Source organism: Hippopotamus amphibius, chromosome 13 (assembly GCF_030028045.1).
Source record: "Hippopotamus amphibius kiboko isolate mHipAmp2 chromosome 13, mHipAmp2.hap2, whole genome shotgun sequence".
Taxonomy (NCBI): Eukaryota; Metazoa; Chordata; class Mammalia; order Artiodactyla; family Hippopotamidae; genus Hippopotamus; species Hippopotamus amphibius.
This window is the reverse complement of record NC_080198.1, coordinates 102,592,319-102,614,472: the sequence shown is the minus strand read 5'-3', so window position 1 is coordinate 102,614,472 and position 22,154 is coordinate 102,592,319. Positions and strand designations below refer to the sequence as shown.

The window sequence follows — 22,154 nt, the reverse complement described above, 5'->3', positions numbered from 1 at the left end:
TGGAATATAAGAAACAACAAGAACAGATACAAGTCTAACAGGCAGAGCTGCTGCTAAGATCAGGGAGTTACAACTTCGGGGGCTAAATTTAACATTCAAAAATGTAATATTGAATCCAAAAAAGTATCTTAAATCACATAAAAGGGACCCATATTAAAATCTAGAAAATAAGTCCAAAACACCCCAGAGAAACTGAACCTAAAGCGTACGTGGGCTGGGACTCGGCGGCACGCCGGGGGCTGGTCGTCCCCCAGAGCCCGAGTCCGGGCTGGCAGGGGCGGCGGCCCTAGGACACGTTGGCCATGGGCTTGTACTTCTTGAAGCGCGTCCACTGGCCCGTGGCGTAGTTCATCTCGAAGACAGTGTCCACCAGCATGGTGGTGCTGCCCTGGCCGTCCGACTTGGGCAGGTCCTCTGTGTGCTCGCTCAGCTTGATCTGGATCACATCGCCCTGCTCCTGGCACGGGTTCTCTGCGGGGGCAGGGGCTGCTGGGCGGGGGGCCTGGGCCCACGGGGCCGCCCCCACCCCCGCCACAGGCCCCCCCACCCCCCACGGCCCCAGCCCGGGGACCCACCTCGGGAGCCGGCCATGAAGCCCAGGATGAGGGCCTTCTCGGGCCGCGTGACCTTGTTGGCTGTCTTGAACATCTCCTGCGCGGCAAACATCTGCTCCCTCTGCAGCAGGGGAGCGGGGCTGGGTGCCTGGGCCGGGCCAGCCCACCTCGCGCACGGCCACACCGCCACCCCCACCCCCGCACACCTACCGTGAGCGACAGGTTCTTCTTGGGCTGCTGTTGGGTGGGGGGCTGGGCCTGGGGGGCCACCATGGCCACCGGTGGCGTCTGGGTGGCGGGGGCGACAGCTGGGGGCGTGCTGGGCGTCAGGGGTGAGGTGGGCGCCGCAGGTGTGGGCGCCGCGGGGCTGGGGCCGCTGTTGTACAGGGGCGCCCTCTGCTTGAACTGTGCCGGCAGCGCAGGGCTCGGGGTGCTGGGTTCCTCGGGGGTCCGGCTGGCCTGCAGGCTGGCTTCCCGGGAAGACGGGGCTGCACACAGAGCAAGGCCTGGTGAGGGGCTGGCAGGGCCAGGGCCCCCCGCCCCAGGTTCTGTGCCCAGCCCCACAGCTCCCAGACGTGGACGGGCTCCGCCCCACTGCCCGGACCCCACGCTGGAGCCCACACACCGCCCGCACAGCTGGGCTGTGAGCCCTGGGCAGCTCCCCGAGAGCCCCACCCTGGAGCCAGAGGGCTCAGGCCTTCCAAGACCAGCAGGGAAGCTGTCCAGGCTCTGGTCAGCTCCTGGACACTGGTGAGGGGACAGAGGGCTGCCTCCTGGAGCCCAGCAAGGCCTCCTGAGCCCCAGGACCACTCTGGCCACCCCCTGCCCGAGGCCCAGTTCCCTCCTAAAGGCAAACCCCCTTGACCTTTTCTTCAGCATCTTCTCTCTGAAGTTGTGGGGTGTGTAAGGACCCCACAACCTTGAGGGGCTGAACCTCAGCAACCCCCTCCTGCTCCCAAACTGGGCCTCGCTCCTGGCGCCGCACAAGGGGCGGCTGCCTGTCTGGCTCCAGGAAGGGCAAAGCAGCTGAAGCCCCCGGGATTCCGGCCCCGGCAGCCACGACAGAGGTCCTGACACCCAAGGGAGCACCACGTAGGCAAGTCCCGGGAAAACGCTGCTCCCTGCCCGCAGGGGCTGCCCCGGTGCGCTGCCCGCTCTGGGCGCCGGCTCACCTGGCGGGGCCTCGGAGCTGGGGATGTAGGAGGAGGCCGGGACCACGCTGGGCGTCGCCGGCAGGTAGCTCGTGGAGGGCAGCGCAGGCTCGTTGTTCAGAGACCCGAGTTTCTGGAAGACAAGAGGCCACGGTTCCTCCCAGAAGAGGCGCAGGGGCTCAGCGTGGGCCTCCCCCAGTCCTGGACAGGCCGGCTCCGCTGCGGGCCTCAGCGCCTCGGCCCAGTGCGGACGCGCACCTCCACCCCGGGAGCAGGACGGGGCACTGCTGTCCCCATGGAAGGCGGCTTCTCCAGGCCAGGGGCTCCGTGTTTGGCAGTGCTGGACCCCAAGTGTCCGGCCCTGGCCCCCCAGCCTGGAGCTGCCTTGGTGGGGGAGGTGGGCTGGGCTGTCCCTGTTTGGTTAGGGAGCCTCTCAGACCAGCCATCCTTGAGGAAGAGAAATTCAACCGTGTTTTTCTTACCACAAAAGCATGTGACAAAAGGAAGACACGTTCCTTTTTAAAAAGTGAGAATACACTCTGCGATAAGAAATTACCCACTACCCAGAAATGACTGATGGGGACAAGGTGACTGTCCAGTCCCCTCCGGACAGGCAGGACCAGCTCCCACAGGCAGAGAGAGGGGCCTTCTGAGCGGACCGCAGCCCCTAGCGCACGCCCTCCCGCAAGGCCAGCCCGCACCCCCGCTGGGACACCGGGGACTCCAAACCTGGGTCCGCGGTCACACCAGGGCCCCTGCCGGCGCCACCTCTCCGCGTGTCCACGCGTGTGTCCTCCAACAGGACACACTTCAGCGGCTAACAACAGGAACAAGAGGGGCTCGCGCTCCGGCCGCTCAGGGCCCTGCAGCCCTACCTGTGTGGACACCAGGCCGGCCGCGTAGTCGGGGGTGGCGTTCTCCACGACCGTCTCCTCCTTGGCTGGCTTCTCCACCGCCTCTGCGTCTGCGGGCAGAGCACGGGCCTCAGCGCCCCAGGCGGCAGCCCTCCCAGCCCGAGGACAGGCCTGCCTCGCGGGGCGGCCCCTCTCCAGCCAGAGACGGTCCGGCGAGACGAGAGACCCGGGCCCGCGCGGGCAAAGGAAGCCAGGGCGGGCGGCCCCACACACGCACCCAGCGTCTTCCTCCTCCTCTTGGCCTCCCGGCCGGCCCCGACCACGTCCAGCTCGGAGATGTCGAGGAGCTGCCGACACAGACAGGAGCCCACCCTGAGCCACGGGGGAGCAGCGCCCGGCCGGCCCCGTGGGGCGGGGGACGCCAGAGGGGCGCGCCCACCTTAACGCCCCTCTCCTTCCGCAGAGGCGTCCTGGACGGCGGCATGGGCGTGCGGTTCCCGGCGGGGCTGAAGACGCTGGGGGCGGTGGGGCTCCTGAAGGGCGCCTGCTTCGGGATGCCTCTGAGCGGGGCTGTGGAGAGGACAGGCCGTCGGGGCGGTCTCGGCGAGCTGCCCACCCGCCACTGCCGCGGCCTGCGCGTGCCCATCTCGGCCAGAGACGCCCCGCCGCCCTGCCACGTGCTCCCAGGGGTGCGCTGCGTCTCCACGGGGCGGGCGACGTCCCCGGGCCAGGGCCTGCCCGCTCTCTGTGGCCAAGTACCGGGGCGTCAGGTCCACCTGCCCAGAAGAGCACGGCCATGGGAACCGACGACACCACAGTCGAACGCTGACAGCTCTGCCCAAGATGCCGAACAAACCAAAGATGCCACACCTACGTGCATCGACCCTAACACACCAAGTCTCCTCACCACGGACACAGCTCTCAGCTGCCGCTGCTTTCTCGCACCTGGGAGCGCAGGTGTGTTACAGGCTAGAGGCCCACACGCTGCAGCCAGCATCACCCTCCCTCCCCACCCGAGCCTGGACCCTCGTCTCTCAAAGGAAAGTCACCTGACACACGAGGGATGGTTCCTTCTGAAGGGGGCCTGGCCCCTTCCCCCGGCAGCCCCATGTCTGCCACCGGGACCCTGTCCCAGCGCTCAGCGTGCAGACACCAGGGCTCACTCACGCCGAGACCATGCGCGGTGTCCCAGGCCCAGTGCACACGCAGCCCCGGAGCACGACTAGCGGGACAGGGCAGGGAGGCGGGGGGCACCCCTGGAAGCACAGCCCGCGGGTGCTGGGTCCGGGCTCCCGGCTGGAACGCGGGAAGGACAGCGAGGGAAGCTGCGGCAGAAGGAGCGCCACGCGGGGCAGGCAGGCGCGTGGCACAGAGGGCCCCACGTCCACCTGAGGCACTGCCAGGGCCCCTCGGGGTGAGAGCCAGCCCAGAGGTGACAGGGCACTCCCCCCCACCACCCGCGCCACGTCAGCCGACACCAGGAACACCGCAGACTGCGGGCCCCGCAGAGAGGACCCCCTCCCCCCGCAGGCCCACCCTGCGCTCCAGCAGGCAGCACGGCTGCTGCTCTCGCCCACCCACCTGCCCTGTCTGGTTGGGCCTGGGCCTGGGCCGTGCAGGGCGGGCAGGGGCGCAGGGGGCAAGCTCCAGGCCTAAGGACAGGACGGCGGCCCAGCCAGCCCGGAGCTCACAGAGCGCCCGCCCCACGGAGAACCCGAGCGCACGAGCCAGGGCGCAGCGGGGCCTGGGGCGGAGGAGGCAGCCACACCCCGCGCGGCCACGGGAGAGGCGAGAACCGAGCCCCAGCGCCCCCTCCAATCCTGGTCCTTCCGCATCGCATCCCGGGAGGAGCCTCCGGGACCCCCTGTGGGCGGAGAGGCCCCTCACTGCGCACCAGAGACCCGGCAGCACCCGCAGGGCTCGCGGGCGGTGGTGGCCTTACTCGTGGTGTCCATCTTCCGGAGCAGCCCCCGGCCCTTGGCGTGGAAGGGCACCCCCGCGCTCCTCTTCAGCTGCTGCGCGGTCTCGGTGGCTGCAAGACAAGGCGGCCTGCGTCAGCGCTCACCCGTGACGGGGCCTCCACCCGTCGGCTGTACCAAGGAGGTCGCGTTGTAAGGCTCTGGGCACAAACGTGACACCGACACCTCCTGCGCTGAGAACGACGCCTGCAGCAAGCAGGGCCCTGGCGGCCGCGCCTCCTGGGAGAGGAGGGCGCGCGGGGGTCGGAAGGGGCCCAGAGGCCGTGTCCTCACCGGCGGGTGGTCGTCAGGCACCACCTCGCCCTGCCCTTCCTAGACGCATCAACCTGAGGCAGGAAACAAGCTCCAGGAGGGACGGAGCCCCACCCCCACCCAGCTGCAGGTTCTGGCCGCGGGGCACAGGGGCGGGGGGCACGGCAGGTGCCACTGCCGACCGCAGGGAGGGGCCTGGGGGCTGCCCCTGGGCTCGAGGCCCGGGCGGTGCGCTACTGGCTCCATGGTGCCACGGAGCCGTGCTGACCCCAGGACGCTGTCTGTCTGGAACCCAGAGTCACTACGGCTGGGGTGTTTCATTTGGATTCTCTGACAATGGGGCATTTGTGTAGGTTATTAATACCAATACCGTAACCCCTTAAAATATAAGTTTTGCTATCGATCAAAGGAATCAACTTCCTTGCCTTTTACTGCTACTTAAGAAAACATTAAATCAAATAAATAAGATAACCAACAGTTTTGAAGCCAAAGTGAGATCGCCTGCAGCTCCAGCCTGAGGCAGGCAGAGCTCCAGGAGTGAGGCCCAGCCTCTCAGGTCTGCAGGCCGCCCACCTCTACCCGCCGTGTGACTCAGCGGCTACGGATTTCATTTTTGGAACAAAGATCACAAAGACTTCAACCTGAAAATTCGGAATTTTCTAAAACAGATTTTCAGAACACAGTTTAGCACAGCAATCAATCAATTTCTAAAAAAAAAAAGAGAAATCTATGTAGAATTCTGTCTTTAAAAGACAGGTACCATAAAACCTAAAAGAAATCTAAAAATAAAAACCACAGACACAGGACAAAAGCACCATTCGCCTGGCAGTCAGTTTCCCCAAATCTGCTGGACCCCCTGGGGTGAGGCAGCGCGGACCCCACCAAGGAGGGTCCTGACAAGGCCCAGGGCCCCCCTGGGGCAAGCGTGCCCACCCCCAGACCCGCGTGTGCACGGTGGGCACTCACATTTCTGCAGGAGCTCCGCCCGCAGCGTGGCACTCTTCGGTTTCCTTTTCAACTGAAAATGCTTCACGGGGGGAGTGAGGGGCCCAGCGAGGGTCGTCAGGGCGTTCTTGTTCAAGTACTGGCACTCCAGCGGGAGCATGGCGGACGCCTCACACTCGCTCACTGCTCGTTCGAGAACCAACATGTTAGGAGGTGCAGCTCCCTCGCACAGGCCCGGTGTCCACAGCTGATCTGAAAGTGCCCGGCTTTCCTGTCTATAGTCGTGGAGCTTCTGCTTTGATCTCAAAACAGAAAACGAGGGCCCACTAACTGCCTGCCGGGCCAGCAACCTGGGCCAAAGGTCAAGGACACGACGGGAGGAGCTCATCAGAATCCCCGGGGAGCTTTCTAAAGGTACCAGAAGCACCTGCCCCACCCCCACAGATGCCCACCAGCTCAGCTCCGTTTGGAAGGGCGTCTGCGCGCCCCTAGAGCAAGTGGCAGGAAGGGGAAGCTCGCAGCGTCCCGGGTTTCCTCCTCCAGTCCCCAAGGCCCCCCCGCCCCCGTGCTGTCTCCTGGACCCACTGAACCCTGGCCTCAGAGGAAGCACCCAGGGATGCTTCCCAGGGCTGCCGGTTTACCAGCACCCAGCAGTCAGAGCTCGAGAGAGAGCCTGGGGAGAAAGCAGAGACCAGCCCCACCCCTGCTCTTCCTGCCCCAGGAGGACCACCCAGAAGCCCTCCAGGGGCAGAAGACAGAGCAGGCCCCTCCCACCCGAGAGAGGACACCCTGGAGGGCGTGGGCCTGTCTGGACTCTCCAACTAGACATCGAAGCAGAGGCATCTTGGGTTTGCGCTCCGACGCTCTGGGAGTGTCCACGTAGCTTGTGGGCAGTCACCCGTCAAGCACAACCCTCCAGAGTAAGAGCGGTCACCCTGCAGCCGAGAAGAGGCCCTGGCAGCCACCCTGGGGACGGCCGGGCCACCCGCCCTGCCGGGCCGCAGGGCCGCAGGCTGCACCTTTAACGGGCTGCAGTTCCAATTCTCCAAACCAGGAGAGGAATTCTGGGAGGAACAGACCTTCTCATCTTTATACGTTCTTTTAGTTCATCTGCAAATATTTCCTAAGTGGTTCTTAGTTTACGTTCTAAACAAGTAAACAGCCGCTGTTTTCAACACACATTTGTGAGCATCTACTCTGTGCCAGTGAATGTCCAAGGCTCTGCAGAGACAACCTGGGTGGGCAGAGCCTGTGCCCTCACGGAGGTGAGTGGGGAGAGGGGTGTGTGAACGTGAAAACAAGGAAATAATACATGTGAGATAAAGCGGGTGCAGCGAGGAGGGGCCTCAGCCGCAGCGTACTGGGGGGGCAGGGGCTGGGGGGGGGGCACGGATACAGTCCACACGACACAGCACGTCACGCAACACACTCCGAGTCACTCAGGTTTTAAAGGAAGACCCAGTCCCTCCTCCCAGCACAGCCCACACACACTGAACCTACCCTTTTCTCTAAGTTCTCCTAAAATGTCTTGAACGTTGGGATTCTGCTCTTCAAGATCAAGGTTGAGAGATCCGGCATCAGGAAAGGACTTCAGGATGTCGGCCACCATGAGAACCCAGGGGTCCGAGTCCAGGGTGGCGAGCTGGATGATCTCTGTGAGGGCGCCCTTCATCTGGAGAGGGAGGAGAGGGGACAGTCCTGGCGGCGCCGGCCCCATCGCCACCCCCGGCTCGGGCCTGCGGGGCTGCAGCGGAGCAGGAGCGGGAGCCCCCAGGGCGGGGCCCACCTCCACAGCCACGCCCAGCCTCGGGAGGGCCCTCCCCGGCGCCCCCCACCCCAGGGCCTCCCGCTTCCCGGGGGCTGCCCCCCACCTACCGCCCCACCTGGGCGGGCTGCCCGCGGCTCCATCGCCCCATGGCCTCCGGGCGCAACGACCCAGCGGCAGACAGACAGCCGCCCAGGACGGCGCCCGGGGTGCGGGCAGCGGGTCGGGAAGGGGCGGGGGACAGGGCGGCAGGTGCGGGAAGGTCCCCCCCGCAGCCACGTGACAAAGAAGAGCCCACAGGAGGCCGGCCGCCAGGGGACCAGGGTGACGGGGTGACAGGGGCCGGGCCCCCAGGGACCAGTCCTCCCACGGGTGCGAGCGGCCCGGAGTCCACGCGGCTAAAGGCCCTGTCGCGGGGCCCGAGCCTGGACACGGCCCCTTACCCGTCCCCCAGCCCCTGGTGCCCCCACACCCCCTCACCGGCCCCTCCGCGCCGCGCTGGTCCGGTCATCCCCCCGCGCTCTGGCTTCAGCCTCGTCCCCGCCTCCCACCGCCCGCAGGGATCAGGGGGCCCCACCTGCCCGGGAGGCCCCCGCCGGGCCTCGGGTCCTGCGCCCCACATCCCCTCCCCCGCGGAGGTCAAAGCGCAAAGGCCCCCCATTCCCGCCCGAGGCCGCGTGCCTCCCGCGGGCCACGCACAGGTCGGTGGCAGCTGCCCCGGCTCTGGAAGGCTGTCTCCTGAAATACATGGATATACATTCTCTTGATATGTGGCAAAAACAGTAAACACTTATTTTTTAACATTTGTGGTGGGGACTTTTTTTGATGATGTAGAAGAACGACCCCATCTACCACCTTCCTTCTTGTATTTGGTGGAGCTATACACTCTTTCCTACATTAAAAACAAAAGCCATGAAATGAAAAACAACTGATCGGTGACATACTGTAATGCATGAAAGAGTAAAAACGCGTCCCTGGCAAGCTAACGTATGTGAAAAACTAAACAAACCCCCCCCACACCTAAGTCTCATAGGAAGCAGCTCCACGCAGATGCAGGCTGCACCCTCGGCAGTCACCGCACAGCTTTAGGAACAGGAAACACACGCAGGGTGTGTGAGGAAACTGCCAGAGGCCGGGAGAGGAGAGGCTGCACGTGTAAGGAAGGCAGCGCGGGCACCAGCTCACCACGCCCGAGCCCGAGCCCTCTGACGCTGCTGGGGCCGGGGTGTGTAAGATGCTGCCGCCTCAGGGAAAACCACCTGGCAGGTCCTCAAAGAGACAAACACAGGGCGCTCCCTGGTGGCCCAGTGGTTAGGACGCGGTGCTTTCACGGCAGAGGCCCGGGTTCAATCCCTGGTCTGGGAACTGACATCCCACAAACTGTGCGGTGCAGTCAAAATTAAAGAAAAAAGAAAAAAGGAAAAACCCATAGATGACCATGTAAACCGGAAACTCCACTCCTGGTACAGACCTGAAAGATCTGAAAACACCCAGCTGCCCCAAAACCTGTAACAGTCCCAAAGCAGAAGCAACTCTAAGTCCATGATCTGATGGATGGATGAACAAGATGCAGTTTATCTATACACAGGGACATTATTTGGCAATAAAAAGACACATGTGAGAACGTGGGTGAACCACGGAAACACAAAGCTCTGTGAAAGGAGCCAGACCCGAGAGCACAGGCTGTGTGGCCCTGTGCGTGCGAAACGTCTAGGACAGGCCTCCCGCAGGCGCAGGAGGTGGTCGGTGGTCCCGGGCTGGAGGGGGGACAGGAAGCAACCACGGCGAGCTTGGTGTTCCCTTTGAGGTGAGATGAAGACATTCTGGAATCAGAAGGTGGCAATGACTGCACAGAACTGTAATGCACCAAAGCCACTGCTCTGCGTGCACTTTAAAAGGATGAATCCCACATGAGTATCTGTTTGAAAAAACTGTATGAGAAAAAAAGCGGGGGGTTGTGAGGCAAGCTTAGCCAAAGCCTACAGATGTCTCCAAACTTGGCGTCACACCTGGGCTCTTGCCTGGAGACGGGAGTGTCCCCGGCTCTGGTGGGGCACCGTGTTCCCAGACGTCAGACGTCCGGGTGCCCAGAAAGCACAGCTGAGCTCTCTCTGGAGAAGACAGCCTGGCACAGACTGGGCAGGACAAGGACAGGCCTGTGTCCGAGGACAGTCCTTGTCACCTGGAACGTGGCTCTGGCCCTGACACGGAGCCCCTGTAAAAGCTGGGCTCAGTCCAGAGGAGCACGATCATGGAGGGTCCAGCAGACAAGCAACCGAAGAGCCAACGGAAAGAGGAAAAGACAGAACACACCAACATCCACTAGACATGCTCCTACTGAGCTCAGCACATGACATTTCTGACCAGGTATAGCTCCATGAATGTCTTGAACTCTAAAATAAGGACATAAAGCAGAGAAATGGGTTCAAGACACAGCAAGTCAAGAGGAGGTAACAAAAGCAATAAAAAGACCATACCCAGAAACAGATGTCAGACATGGTGAAATCTCTACGAACGCACTACAATGACAAGGAACCCCACAGGCTCGAATGAACGATAAGGTGTGTGGCGCTTTCAGTACCATAAAAACGGACACATTCCCCCAATAATCTCTAAGTCTGGGGTGACCCCACTGAGGCTGCAGAAACATTTTCTTCACAGAACTGGACCACCTGATTCTAAACTTCCTATGAGAAAAGCAATAAACAAAAATAAGGAAATCTTCAAAGAAGATAACAAAAGAAAGGTGGATTCTACCAGATATTAAAGTTATAAATGCTACACGATTAAATATGTTCCTTACCTCTCACTTTATTCCCATATAAACTTCAATTCGAGAAACGAGACTGTAAAAGCACTAGAGGAAACCACTGCTAAGGGAGAAGGCCTCTGTAATTAAGACTCTAAACCAAGGAGCCATGAAAGGAATTTTACCACTGAAGCATTCTGCCCGGAAAACCACCCAAGACCCCAAGTCCCATAAGCGAAATCAAGAGAAATGGCAAACTGGGTGAAAAAAGGACTTGCAACGCCTATCACAGACATTTAAAAGAAACACAGACTCTAAAAAACACAACGGATACTCAGTCTCATTCCACATAAGAGAAATACAAAACAAACATAGCAGTCGCAATTCCCACGCGAGGGATGGACAGGTCGGAGCCGGGCGGCCCCTGCAGGCCCGCCTGGGAGGACGGGCTGGATGGTGAAGGGCTTTGTGGCACACAATGCTGAGTCCAACCACCTCAGGCCAGACGAGAACCTGCCACCACTCCCAGGGCAGCGCGGGCACCCCCACACCAGGGAATGCGTGAGCAGCCGTGGTCCACAGTCGTCCTGGGGACTCAGCCCCTGGAACAGAGTCTGGCAGGAGCCACAACACCTCCCAGGGAGCAAGTGGTCGACCACACGCTGATGACAAGCACTTAAACGGGCATAATCTCTACTAAGTTTACTTTATTTTATTTTAGTTTGGCCGCGCCACGCAGCTTGCAGGATCTTAGTTCCCTGACCAAGAATCGAACCCCAGCCCTCAGCAGTGAAAGCGCGGAGTCCTAACCACTGGACTGCCAGGGAATGTCCTCTGCTAAGTTTATTTCAGTGACACTCATCACAGTCTACGACGCACGTATGTGCTCTTTGCCTGAGCAATCAGCACTTCCAAGAATTCATCCTCTGGACTGGAGACCTAAATGTAAGACTGGACACTGTAAAACCGCGAGATGAAAACCCAGGCAGAACGCTTTCTGGCACAAACCACGGCGATATAATTTTGGATCCACCGCCTAGGCTTCCATTCCCAGAGCAACAAAAACAAAAACAAGAACAAACAAATGGGACCTCATTAAACTTAAAGGCTTTTTCACAGCAAAGGAAACCATAAGCAAAACAAAAAGACAATCTACAGAATGGGAGAAAATACTTGTGAATAATGCAACCGACAAGTGATTAATCTTCAGAATATACAAACAGCTCATACAGTTCAATAATCACCCCCCCCCAAAAAAACACATCAAAAAAACCTAAACTCCAACCAAAACACGGGCAGAGGCTTCCCTGGTGGTCCAGTGGGTAAGACTCCGTGCTCCCACTGCAGAGGGCCCAAGTAATCCCTGGTTGGGGAACTGGATCCCACCTGCATGCTGCAACTGAAGAGTCCCCATGCCACAATTATGAGTCCACATGCTGCAACTGAGAAGCCTGTGTGCTGCAGTGGAGATCCTATATGCGCAACTAAGACCCGGCACAGCCACAAATACATACATACATAGTATTTTTAAAAATATATCCCCCCCCCCAAAAAAAATGGGCAGAAGACCTAGATAGACATTTCTCCAAAGAAGACATATAGATGGCCCAAAGGCACGTGAAAAGATGCTCATCATTAACTATTAGAGAAATGCAAATCAACACTACGAGGTCTCACTTCACACTGGTCAGAATGGCCATCATCAAAAAAATCTACAAATAATAAATGCTGGAGAAGGTGTGGAGTAAAGGGAACCCTCCTACACTGTTGGTGGGAATGTAAATTGGTGCAGCCACTATGGAGAACAGCATGGAGGTTCCTCAAAAAACTAAAAGCAGAGCTACCATATGATCCAGCAATCCCACTCTGGGACATATATAAGGAGAAAATTCTAATTCAAAAAGGTCCATGCACCCCTATGTTCACTGCAGCACTATTTACAATAGCCAGGACATGGAAGCAACCTAAGTGTCCATCAACAGAGGAATGGATAAAGAAGATGTGGTGTATATACACAATGGAATATCACTCAGCCATAAAAAAGAATGAAATAATGCCATCTGCACCAACATGGCTGAACCTAGAGATTATCATACTAAGTGAAGTCTGTCAGACAGAGAAGGACAAAATATCATGATATTATTTATTTGTGTATTCTAAAAAAATGATACAAGTCAATTTATACACAAAACAGAAATAGACACACAGACATAGAAAACAAATTTATGGTTACCAAAGGGGGGGAGGGAGGAAAAATTAGGAGGTTGGAATTAACATACACACACTACTGTATATAAAATAGATAATCAACAAGGAGCTACTGTATAGCACAGGGAACTCTACTCAATATTCTGTAATAATCTATAAGGCAAAAGAATCTGAAAAAGAATATGTATGTGCGTGTGTGTGTGTGTGTGTGTAACCGAATCACTTTGCTGAGCACCTAAAACTAACACAACACTGCAAATTAAGTCTATTTCAATAAAAATAAATAAATAAAACTACCCCCAAAAAATCTGTCCTCTAGTTACCTTGCACACCTGAGAGAGTTCACTGCAGCAAAAGACAGGAGACAGCTGCATGCCCACCAATGGGACGGGAGACCAAGTAGATAACGTAGGTCCCGTGAGGCAGGAAAAAGAATGAGGCTACAGCAGGTGCACTGGTATAGAAGCATCACCAAGATGGATGTACGATGAACGCGGATCTCCGTAACTCACTCATCCTACAGACACAGAGCCCCCGCCACCAAGGGCCAGGCAAAGCAGGGTATCAGGGATACAGAGACAAGCAAGACACGCGACCTCGTCTCAAAACAAGCTCATGGGCAGGCACTAAATAAACTGAGAATTCACCTGTGTGCACAAACACCTACTGCTATGGGTTGACCTGTGCCCCTTCAAAAAGATGTATTGGTTCCTAACCCCAGGACCTCAGAACATGACCTCATTTGGAGACAGGGCCTTTACAGAGATGATCACGTTACGTCGGTCGTTCGAGTGGGCCATAATTCAACACAACCAGCATCCTTACAAAAAGGGGACATCGGGACACACACACACACAGTGGAGAAAAGTGAAGACAAAGGGAAGGTTCCTGTGGAGAAGCCGGTCACATGACCAGAGCGATGCCCCCACCAGCCAAAGAACAGCTGCGGCCACCGGAAGTCAGGAGAGATGCGTGGACTTGACTTCTGGCCACTCAAGAGCTGGGAGACAGCACACTTTTTTGAGACATCTGCTCTGGGGCGCTTCCCTACAGCAAGCCCAGCAAACTAACACAGCTACCATGAAGCAACTGGACAACATTTTACAAAAATGTTTGAGGGAAAAAAAAAAAGAAGGGGGTTAAAGACAGAAAAGATCCCTGTTATGAGCTAGATGTCTGCATCCCTCTCACATCCACGTGCTGGAACCCTCCTCTCTGGGAGGCAAGGAGGTGTGAGGGCCGGGCCTTCACGAGTGGGATCAGTGTCCTTACAGAGCAGGCGCCCCCTGGGCTCTCGCCACGTGAGCACACGGCGAGAAGGCGTCTGTGAGCCACGGATGGCGAGGCCCCTCGCGAGAAACTGCATCGGCCAGCTCGGATGAACAGTTCATCGTGGGCCTTCTACCATCCGGAACTGTAAGAAAATAAGTGTCTCCTGTGTAAAACACGAAGTTTATGGTATTTTTGTTATGGCAGCCTGAGCCTTTAGGTTAAATAAAATCATCAGTGAGAATCCCGCCTTCGGCCATGCTCTCGTGGTAATAAGCTTTCACTGTGTCTCTGGGAGAGACAGATGTGGAGTAAGTGAGGGGGCTTCCAGTTCTTGCCAAGAGAGCAGACTGGCGTGGGCTGCTGGGACACCACACACACACGTGGCACCACATGTCCCCAAGGAGAGAGCGTCGGCTTGCATTTAAATGCATAGCTGGGGACCCGGGGCTCAGAACAGGGGAAACTCATGCTGTCCCCCGCCCCCGGCCCCACACACGAGGAGCACTCCTGAGATGCCAGAGGTGGGTCTGTGAGCAGGAGAATTACAAAAGCAGCACATCTAGTGATTTCTTAAACAAAACTTCAAAAAACGTATTACTGTGTATTAAAATGAAAGGTGAAGGGCAAGCGGAAAATGTAGCAGGCAGGTAACATAATGGCAGAAGCGATCTGTAATGTTCAAAACCAGCAGTGTTTAACATCAAAATATACAAAGAGCCCTTACAAATCAACAACAGGGTAGCGACCCCAACAGAACACAGGCAGGTGTTATCAATGGGCAACGTACAAAGGAGGAATCTGAGAAGGCAACAAACCCAGCCACAGAAACCCCAAATGAACCAGGAAAAAAAAAAATGAACACAAGGCAGCACTTTCCAACTATGTGATTTGCAAAAGCAGAAAAGTGGACAAAGCCAAGTGCTGGGGGGGGTGGGGGAGATGGCACAGGTGCCCGGAGGCACTGCACGTGGGCGTGTGGGCACCACGACCCCACCACGTATGCGGATACACTCTATGACCCAGCAATCCTACCCCCGGCACAGACTCCAAATAAATGTTCACAGTGACCCCTGGGCAAGGAGCTTCGTGTCACAGCGCCACTGTCGGGGCTGAGCTGGGGGCAGCCTGCCATCGGTGCTGGGGGGTGGCGTGCACGGGGGCGCGGGGCGGGGGCACGTTTTTTTGTAAAGGGCCAGAGAGGGGCTAATTTAGGCCTTGTGGGCTACACAGTCTCTGTCTCATCTGTTTTTAACCAACCCTTTAGTAACGTTCAAAACATTCTTATTCACAGACCGTACAGAAAACAAGTCACAAGCCTCAGTTTGCCAACCCTTGGATTAGATGAACAGCAACATGGGTGAACATTAAAAATATATTTTGTTTGAGATATACAAGACAATTTATATCTAATGAAAAATACACGCGCTCCCCCCCAACCCCAATTTGAACAAACACTTTACCAGAGAGGCTCAACATCCGTAGTCACTAAGTCACTATGGACACTTAAGCTGAAACCTACTAGAATGTGTGCATTAAAAAGAACTCCCTGCAGGACCGTGAAATGAAACAAGCATCTTGAAAAGCAGTTTGGCAGTTTCCCACCACAGGACCTGGCCATCCTCTCCTAGGTGTCTTCTCTAGAGAAGTGGCAACAGTCCACACAAAGACGTGTCCATACGTGTAAACACGGTCATTCAGAGGGACAATATTCGGCAGGAAAATTACTAGCTACTAACACACATAACACATGCGTGAACTTCAAAATAATGATGCTGAATGAAAGCCAGACCAAAAAAGGGCTATAAATATAACCTTCCGGGATATGCCATCTAATCTACGGTGACAGAAAGTAGATCAGTGACCGACTCAGCACAGGGAGAGGGTGGGAGGAGGGGCTGATTACAAAGAGGCAGGAGGAGAGTGTTACCGTCACCGCGACGGTTTTATAGGGGTGCACCTGTCGCGCTGTACACTTTAAATATGCTTATGTCAACAATACTTAAAATGAAAAAAAGTATCTAAGAACAATACACATCTTTAAAGAACACACACAAAAAGACACGCAGTAGAACACAACAGGGAACGTTGCGACCTATGGGGAAAGTGGAGTAGGATGTGGGGATACAAGAGAGAAGTAAAACAGAAGAGACTCTGAAGGGGAATCAGGAAATACGTTTAACAACAGAAGAAGAAAGAGATGGAATAAGTCGGATGCTACCCAGGTTGCCATAGAGAGAGGAAGAAATAGTTAGAAAATACCGAAGAGGCTACACAGAAAACAGGGAGGACTTCCCTGGGGGTCCAGTGGTTAAGAATCCAATCCGTCTTCCAATGCAGGGGATGTAGGTTCGATCCCTGGTCAGCCACAACTAAGAGTTTGCATGCTGCAACTAAGACCTGGTGCAGCCAGAATAAATAAATAAATAAATAAATAAATAAATAAATATTTAAATTTTTTTCTTTAAAAAGGTGACAAGAATATACTGTACAGCGCAGAGTACACAGCCAATATTAAAACCACAACATCAACAACAGTGAGAGACGTGGGTGTCCTGCTCACACATCCCTTATGGGACCCTCTGCACCTGTGCTGGAAACTTGAGACTGCTTCTCCGTGTCAGAGCAAAAGTGGCATGTTTCATTCTTACTGACATGACTTCAAACAGCAGTTTCTGAGAGTCTGTGATTTTTAGACAACAGAGTTTCTCAGTGAATGAGACAGCCATCGTGACTAAAGGGCATGTTATGACAATTCACAACTGTGGTGTGTCCTTGGGAGAAACACTTTCTGGTTCACTGGGCAGCTGGCCTGATCTGTTTGTTATGCCGGGGGGTAAACATATAGCTACCCCAGTCACTGATCGCTGGGGTCCGGAGGCTTCCCATGGTAGTCTCATGAGCTGGATGCTTTTAAATATTAAAGAGTTATCTCAGTCACCTCTACAACTCTCCCTAAAACTTCCTCTGGTGGCAAAGTTAAGGTCTTGGACAAGAGGGATCACTGGTTTTATCAGTAGCAGCATTTATTGTTTCCTCAAAGCTCTTTCAAACATAGCTAAAATGTCATCAAGTCAGTATTTACATTTTATGACACTTTGTAGTTAGCAAAATGTCTTATGTACATTCCTTCCTCACATCATTCTTACTTCCTGAATCAAATTCTAAATTCTTAGAAAGCAGGGACCCTAAATCACTTCTGTATCCCCTCACTGAAGAAACTAAAATATGGAATCATTAAACTCTCTTTTCCTCCTCCCTTGTATTAGTTAAGGACTGTTGTTTACTTAGTTTTTAAGAGAAATAGATACATCATAAAACAAATGAACTGGTTTCAAGATTTCATTAAGAAACACAAGTCGCAGCAGATGCTGTGTATAATGTTTACTTTTACGTGCCATAGCCAAGGGGCCAAAAGTTATTCTCTGAGCGTCTGTGAGAGTTTCTGGATGAGACAAACATCTGAATTTTAATGAGTGAAGCAGACTGCCCTCTCTAATGTCGGTGGCCCTCATTCAATCAACTGAAGACCTGAAAAGAACAAAAAGGCTAAGTGAGATGGAACTCCTGCCTGACCATTGAGCTGAGTCTTTGGTCTTTCCCAGTCCTGGGACATGGCTGAAATACTGGCTCTGGCTTTTCAGATGTAACTACATCTTAGCTCTCCCAGGTCTCTGCAGACCCTGGGACCTTTCAGGAGGCTTTTGTGAGCCAATTCCTTTTAATAAAAACCAGTATCTCTTTCTCTCCCCCTCCCCACAATGGCATATATAGGTATACATAAGGCGCACACACACGCACATCCTATTGGCTCTGTTTCTCTAGAGGACCCTAATACAGTGTGGAACACATACAGCCCACCATCTAGTCCCCCTGTATCTATGGCTGTATGCAAAAAAAGCTTAATCTTTAGAATGTTATCCCCTAAGGTATCAGACCCTTAAATAACTGAAGAAAGATAACTAAGGTAGCCAAGTGAATTAGAATGTTTTAGAAAATTTTTTCAATATCAAATATGTAAATAAAAATGCCTTCCAGGAAAGTAAATCATTCAGAATAGCCTAGTTCTTTTTCAGTGTAGCTAACCAAGTTCTTCCTTATAATTTCTTGTAATATGGGCAAAATCCAAGAACAAACTATATATATTTTTAAAAACTCAATGAAAGACAGTTGGTATACCTATATCAATGCTGGACAAAAGTAGACAAAACATTACCAGCTATAGAGACCTCTATATAAAGATCCATGGTTCAGTTCACAAGGCAACAGTAACAATTCTAAACTTGTATGCACCTAATAACGTAGCCTCAAAATGTAGAGAGCAAAAGTTGACAAAACTATAAAGACTAGACAAATCCATAATCACAATAAAGATAAATATACCCCTCCATTAATTGATAATTATTTTTAATCAGTAAGAATCCAGTAGGCCTGTATAACACAATTAAACAAACGTGACCTAATGAACATATACTGGGCAATGGATCACAAAACTAGAGAATAAAATGCTTCTTAAACTCACTTGCTATGTTTACAAAAACTGACCACATATGTTGCCATTAAGCAAATCTTGAATTTCAAATGACTGAAATAATACAGACTATATTATCCGAAAAGCACTCAATCCAGCTAGAAGTCACTAGTAAAAACATAACTAAAACCTCCCTCCTTCCAGTGTATGGAAATTAAGAAACATTTCTAAATTACAAAGGGGTCAGCAAGGACATCATCATAGAAATTGCAAAATATTGTGACTTGGTAATGATAACACTATCAAAACTTGTAGGATGCAGCTAAAGCTGTGATTAGAAAAAACATATGATTTAATATGTATATTTCAGAAAAGAAAAAGGGCTGAAAAATGAGGTCAAGACCCACCTTAAGAGATTAGAAAAGCAACAAAATAAACACACACAAGAAAAAAGGGAAGGAAGAAAATAAAGTACAATAATTAGTGAACACACACAAAAAAACACAAAACAGAGAATATCAACAAAGCCAGAAGTTGATACTTTGAAAAGTCTTGTAAGACTGACAGACATCTGATGAGATGAACCAAGGGGAAAAAGGGGAGGAGGGGGAAGGTAAACATCACTGCACATGCTTCCAACATTCAAAAAGACAAGCGAATGCTATTATCTACTTTAGGCTAATAAACTTGAGGTTTTAATGGAAACTGCCAAATCACTAGAAAATATGTAATATCCAGAAAATGTTACTTAAGAAGAACATAAAGCCAAACATCAATACTCAAATATCTTCCCACAAAGAAAATCCAGGTCCCCTTGATGGCTCTATTACTAAGTTCTACCAAACATTCAGGAAGAAATAATTTCATTGTTAAACAAACTTTCCAAAGAAGAGGAAAACAGGAGATACACTACCAGTCCTTTTATAAGGGCAGCATAACTTCAGTACCAATATCTGACAAAAACAGACTGAGAAAGTAAAATTAGAGGCTAATCTCACCCATGAACAAAGATACAAAGTTCCTACACAAAGTATCAGGACAACATAACTCTACACATAAAATGAGCAATTGAGATTTACCTCAGGAACGCCAGGTTGGTTAACAATTAATGCTATTCTGTAAATGTGGCAAACTATATGCCAACAGACATTATAAACACTTGATAAAATTCAACAGTCATTCATGTTCACATCTACCACAACTGTTACCCAAAACTGGGTTCACCTCTTGGTGGGTGTGGAGCCAAAAGATGCAACCCAGCCAAAGAGCAGCAGAAGGAAGGGTGTGTGACTGGCAGCAAGTAAGGAGAACACCCGTGCTCTTTCCCGAAGCAGTGTCTCCGTGAACACCAAAACGGGGCAAGGTTTAAGCTAAGGTTACATGTGTGTTCGTGAAAGGACCCTGCTGGTCAACAGAGTCCAAGCTGCAGTGGACCGAAGTCTCGAGGGTCACTATCATCACTCCATCCTCCACCTCGGTTGGGGGGTCTTAGTTCTTGCAGAACCCAAAGAGGTGTATCAGACTGTGATGTACACGCCTTGAGGAAAACCCAGGGCTCTGCTTTGTCCCTGAACTACAGTTTCTTGAGCGCTTTTCCTTTGTTCCTGCATTAATCACTGAGACCTGTTCAAGGGCAAGCATTGTGACCAGGCTTAGATGGCAAAATGGCTTAGGCCAAAAATGGCTTTTTCTTAAAGTTTGGCCATGAACTAGGGACAAGTACGGTTAATAAATGTTATGGGGGGACAAACTCGCACCCACCCCAGGCCGGGTTCTTGGAGGGCTCTGCACGGGAGAAAGGCTCTGTACAGGTGAGACAAAACTGGACATCTGTGACAAGACCACCGGGAGTTCCCTCCCCCACCCCACCCCCCGCAGGGAAGCATATCCTAGAAGACTACATCCGCCTGTTACAGCTAAGAGCTTCTGTGACTCCAGAGACCCCGTGAAGAAAGCTAAATTAAGACAACTGGAAGACATCCGTAACGTAACTGAAAAAAGGCTGCTATTCAAAATTTATTAAAAAAAACAAACAAACAAACTATAAAGTGGGAATTCCCTGGTGATCCAGTGGTTAAGACTCCGGGCTTCCCCTGCAGGGGTAACGGGTTCGATCCCTTGTCGAGGAACTAAGAACCTGCAAGCCACGCGGTGCAGCACTAAAGTAAATAAATACTTCAAAATTAATAATCCATAAGACTCCTGCAAAGCCATGAAACAAAACACAATCAGGAAAAAAAAATTCTCGAACAGACGATTCACAAGGAAGAACAAACACATGAAAAGATGCCCAGCCGCAGGCAAACTCGGAGAAAGGAACACTCCTCAGCAGGGAGAACCCACAGCGGGGCCGCAACTGGGAAGAAGGCGTCACGGGTGAACCCGAGAGACAGACACACCCACGTCGCGCACGCGAGACACACGACCCGACGCCATCACACAAGGCTCCCAGCAGGCAGACGCGAACCGCGCTGCTGCAAAGCGCCCAGGCAGCAGGCCCGCCGCGGAGGGCGGCGGGGAGCGCGCCGGGAGGCCTCGGCGCACGGCGGGCTGCCGCGTCTCCACCCGCGTGAGCGCTCCCGGCGGGGGTCGCCTGGCCGCGTCCCGCCTCGAACGGAGCACACGTGCACGTCTGCACACGTCGTGCACGGAGAACCGCTCTGCGCCGTGACGGCGGGACCGTGGCGGCGACGGCGGCCGCGGGACGCTGACGCAAGGGCGGGCCCCCCCCCATATGGAGAACCTGCCGACCCGGGGCAAACGGCGACAGACTCCCCCGTTAAGGGAAGACACCGGAGAGCACGGCGGACAGGCCCGCGGACGAGGCAGCCGCAGGAGCACGAGCGCGGCGCGGCAAGAACCCGGGGCGCAGGGCGACCGCACCGGGCGGGCACCCCGAGCGGCGAAGGCAGCCGGCCCGCGCCGGGCCGCCGACCTCCCGACGCCGCGGCCCCCCGCCCGCCTCACCTCGTCCACCGTGCGGCGCGGGAGGTGCAGCGTCCCGAGCAGCAGCTTGAGCTTCACGGCCGACGAGAGGCCGTGGAAGCAGAGGCGGATGTTGTCGATGACCGCGGCCGTGAGCAGCGACGCCATGCTGGGCGGCGCCCACAGCTCGTCCGTGGCGCCCAGCTTGTTGTGCAGCCACAGGCCCGTGTCGCTCTCCCGCATCGACGCCATCTTGGGGGGGGGGGAGCCGGGCGCCGGCGAGCCGGCATCTTACGAGGACGCCTACGCGCCCGCCGCCAGGACCCCCAACATGGCGGCGCCCGCCGGGCGGGCCGCGGGGACGTCGCCGGCGGGGCGGGGCCTCGGCCGGCGGGGCGGGGCCTCGGCCGGGCGCCTCCTGGCGGCGCGAGGACGGCCCGCCGGCCGCCGTCGCGTAACGGCTCTGGGCGGCCGCGGAAGATGACGTCACAGGGGCGCGGGGCTGGCGCTCCGAGGCGCCCGGCGAGCGAGAGGGCGCTGCGTTCGCGCCTTCGGCCGCCACGGGCACGGGCCCCCGACGCGCCGGCCGGCCCGGGGGCCGCCACCACGCCGCCCAGCGCGCGCCGCCGGGAGGGAGGCCGTCGGGGTGGAGGGGCGGCCGGGGGGAGCGGGGCCGCTGCGGCCGGCGCTCGTCCGTTCCCGCCGCCGTCCGCGCGCCCGGCGGGCCGCGGGAGCCGCTGCGCCCTGGGCACGGAGCGCGGGCGGGGGCCGAGGACGCGGGGCCGGGCGCTCGCCGGCCTGGCGGCCTCCCTGGGCGCGGGGCCGCCGTCCCGAGGGAGGACCGAGAGACGGTGCCCGCGGCCGCTCCACGTCCTCAGCCCCGGGCGGCCCTGCGCCCACCCGCTTCCCGGGGCCGCGCCTGCCCTTCCCGGGCGCCGGCCCGCGGGGTTCTTGGCGGCCGCGGGCCCCCTCCAGCCCAGCGCGGCGCGGAGCCCGGGCTTCCGCCTGCGGGGAGAGCGCGCCTGCCCGGCC

General features: G+C 55.3%; 1 protein-coding gene across 5 annotated transcripts; it reads right to left on the bottom strand.

Moving 5' to 3' along the window:
* Positions 1 to 146: 146 nt before the first annotated feature.
* NELFA (negative elongation factor complex member A) lies at positions 147 to 21,559 on the bottom strand. 5 transcript variants are annotated; one of them, XM_057706078.1, is made up of 12 exons: positions 21,165 to 21,559; positions 8,200 to 8,238; positions 7,236 to 7,407; positions 5,757 to 5,918; positions 4,454 to 4,591; positions 2,999 to 3,129; positions 2,837 to 2,906; positions 2,581 to 2,669; positions 1,727 to 1,838; positions 765 to 1,042; positions 576 to 675; positions 147 to 471 (listed from the first exon to the last, which is right to left on the bottom strand). In XM_057706078.1, the coding sequence occupies exons 1-12, from the start codon at positions 21,372 to 21,374 to the stop codon at positions 287 to 289; spliced, it is 1,686 nt and encodes a 561-aa protein (XP_057562061.1). In that variant the 5' UTR covers positions 21,375 to 21,559; the 3' UTR covers positions 147 to 286. The 5 variants fall into 5 exon arrangements, with proteins under 5 accessions (XP_057562061.1, XP_057562063.1, XP_057562062.1 ...); XM_057706080.1 differs by having other exon boundaries at positions 4,502 to 4,591; positions 21,165 to 21,556; XM_057706079.1 differs by lacking the exon at positions 8,200 to 8,238 and having other exon boundaries at positions 21,165 to 21,556.
* Positions 21,560 to 22,154: the final 595 nt, after the last annotated feature.

Coding starts and splice junctions, on each gene's coding strand:
- NELFA (XM_057706078.1), bottom strand. CDS start 21,374: ATGGCGTCGATGCGGGAGAGCGACACGGGCCTGTGGCTGCACAACAAG. Junction 2,907..2,998: donor GGAAGGAGAGGGGCGTTAAG/GTGGGCGCGCCC, acceptor CTGTGTCGGCAG/CTCCTCGACATCTCCGAGCT. Junction 2,670..2,836: donor GAGGAGGAGGAAGACGCTGG/GTGCGTGTGTGG, acceptor CTCTGCCCGCAG/ACGCAGAGGCGGTGGAGAAG.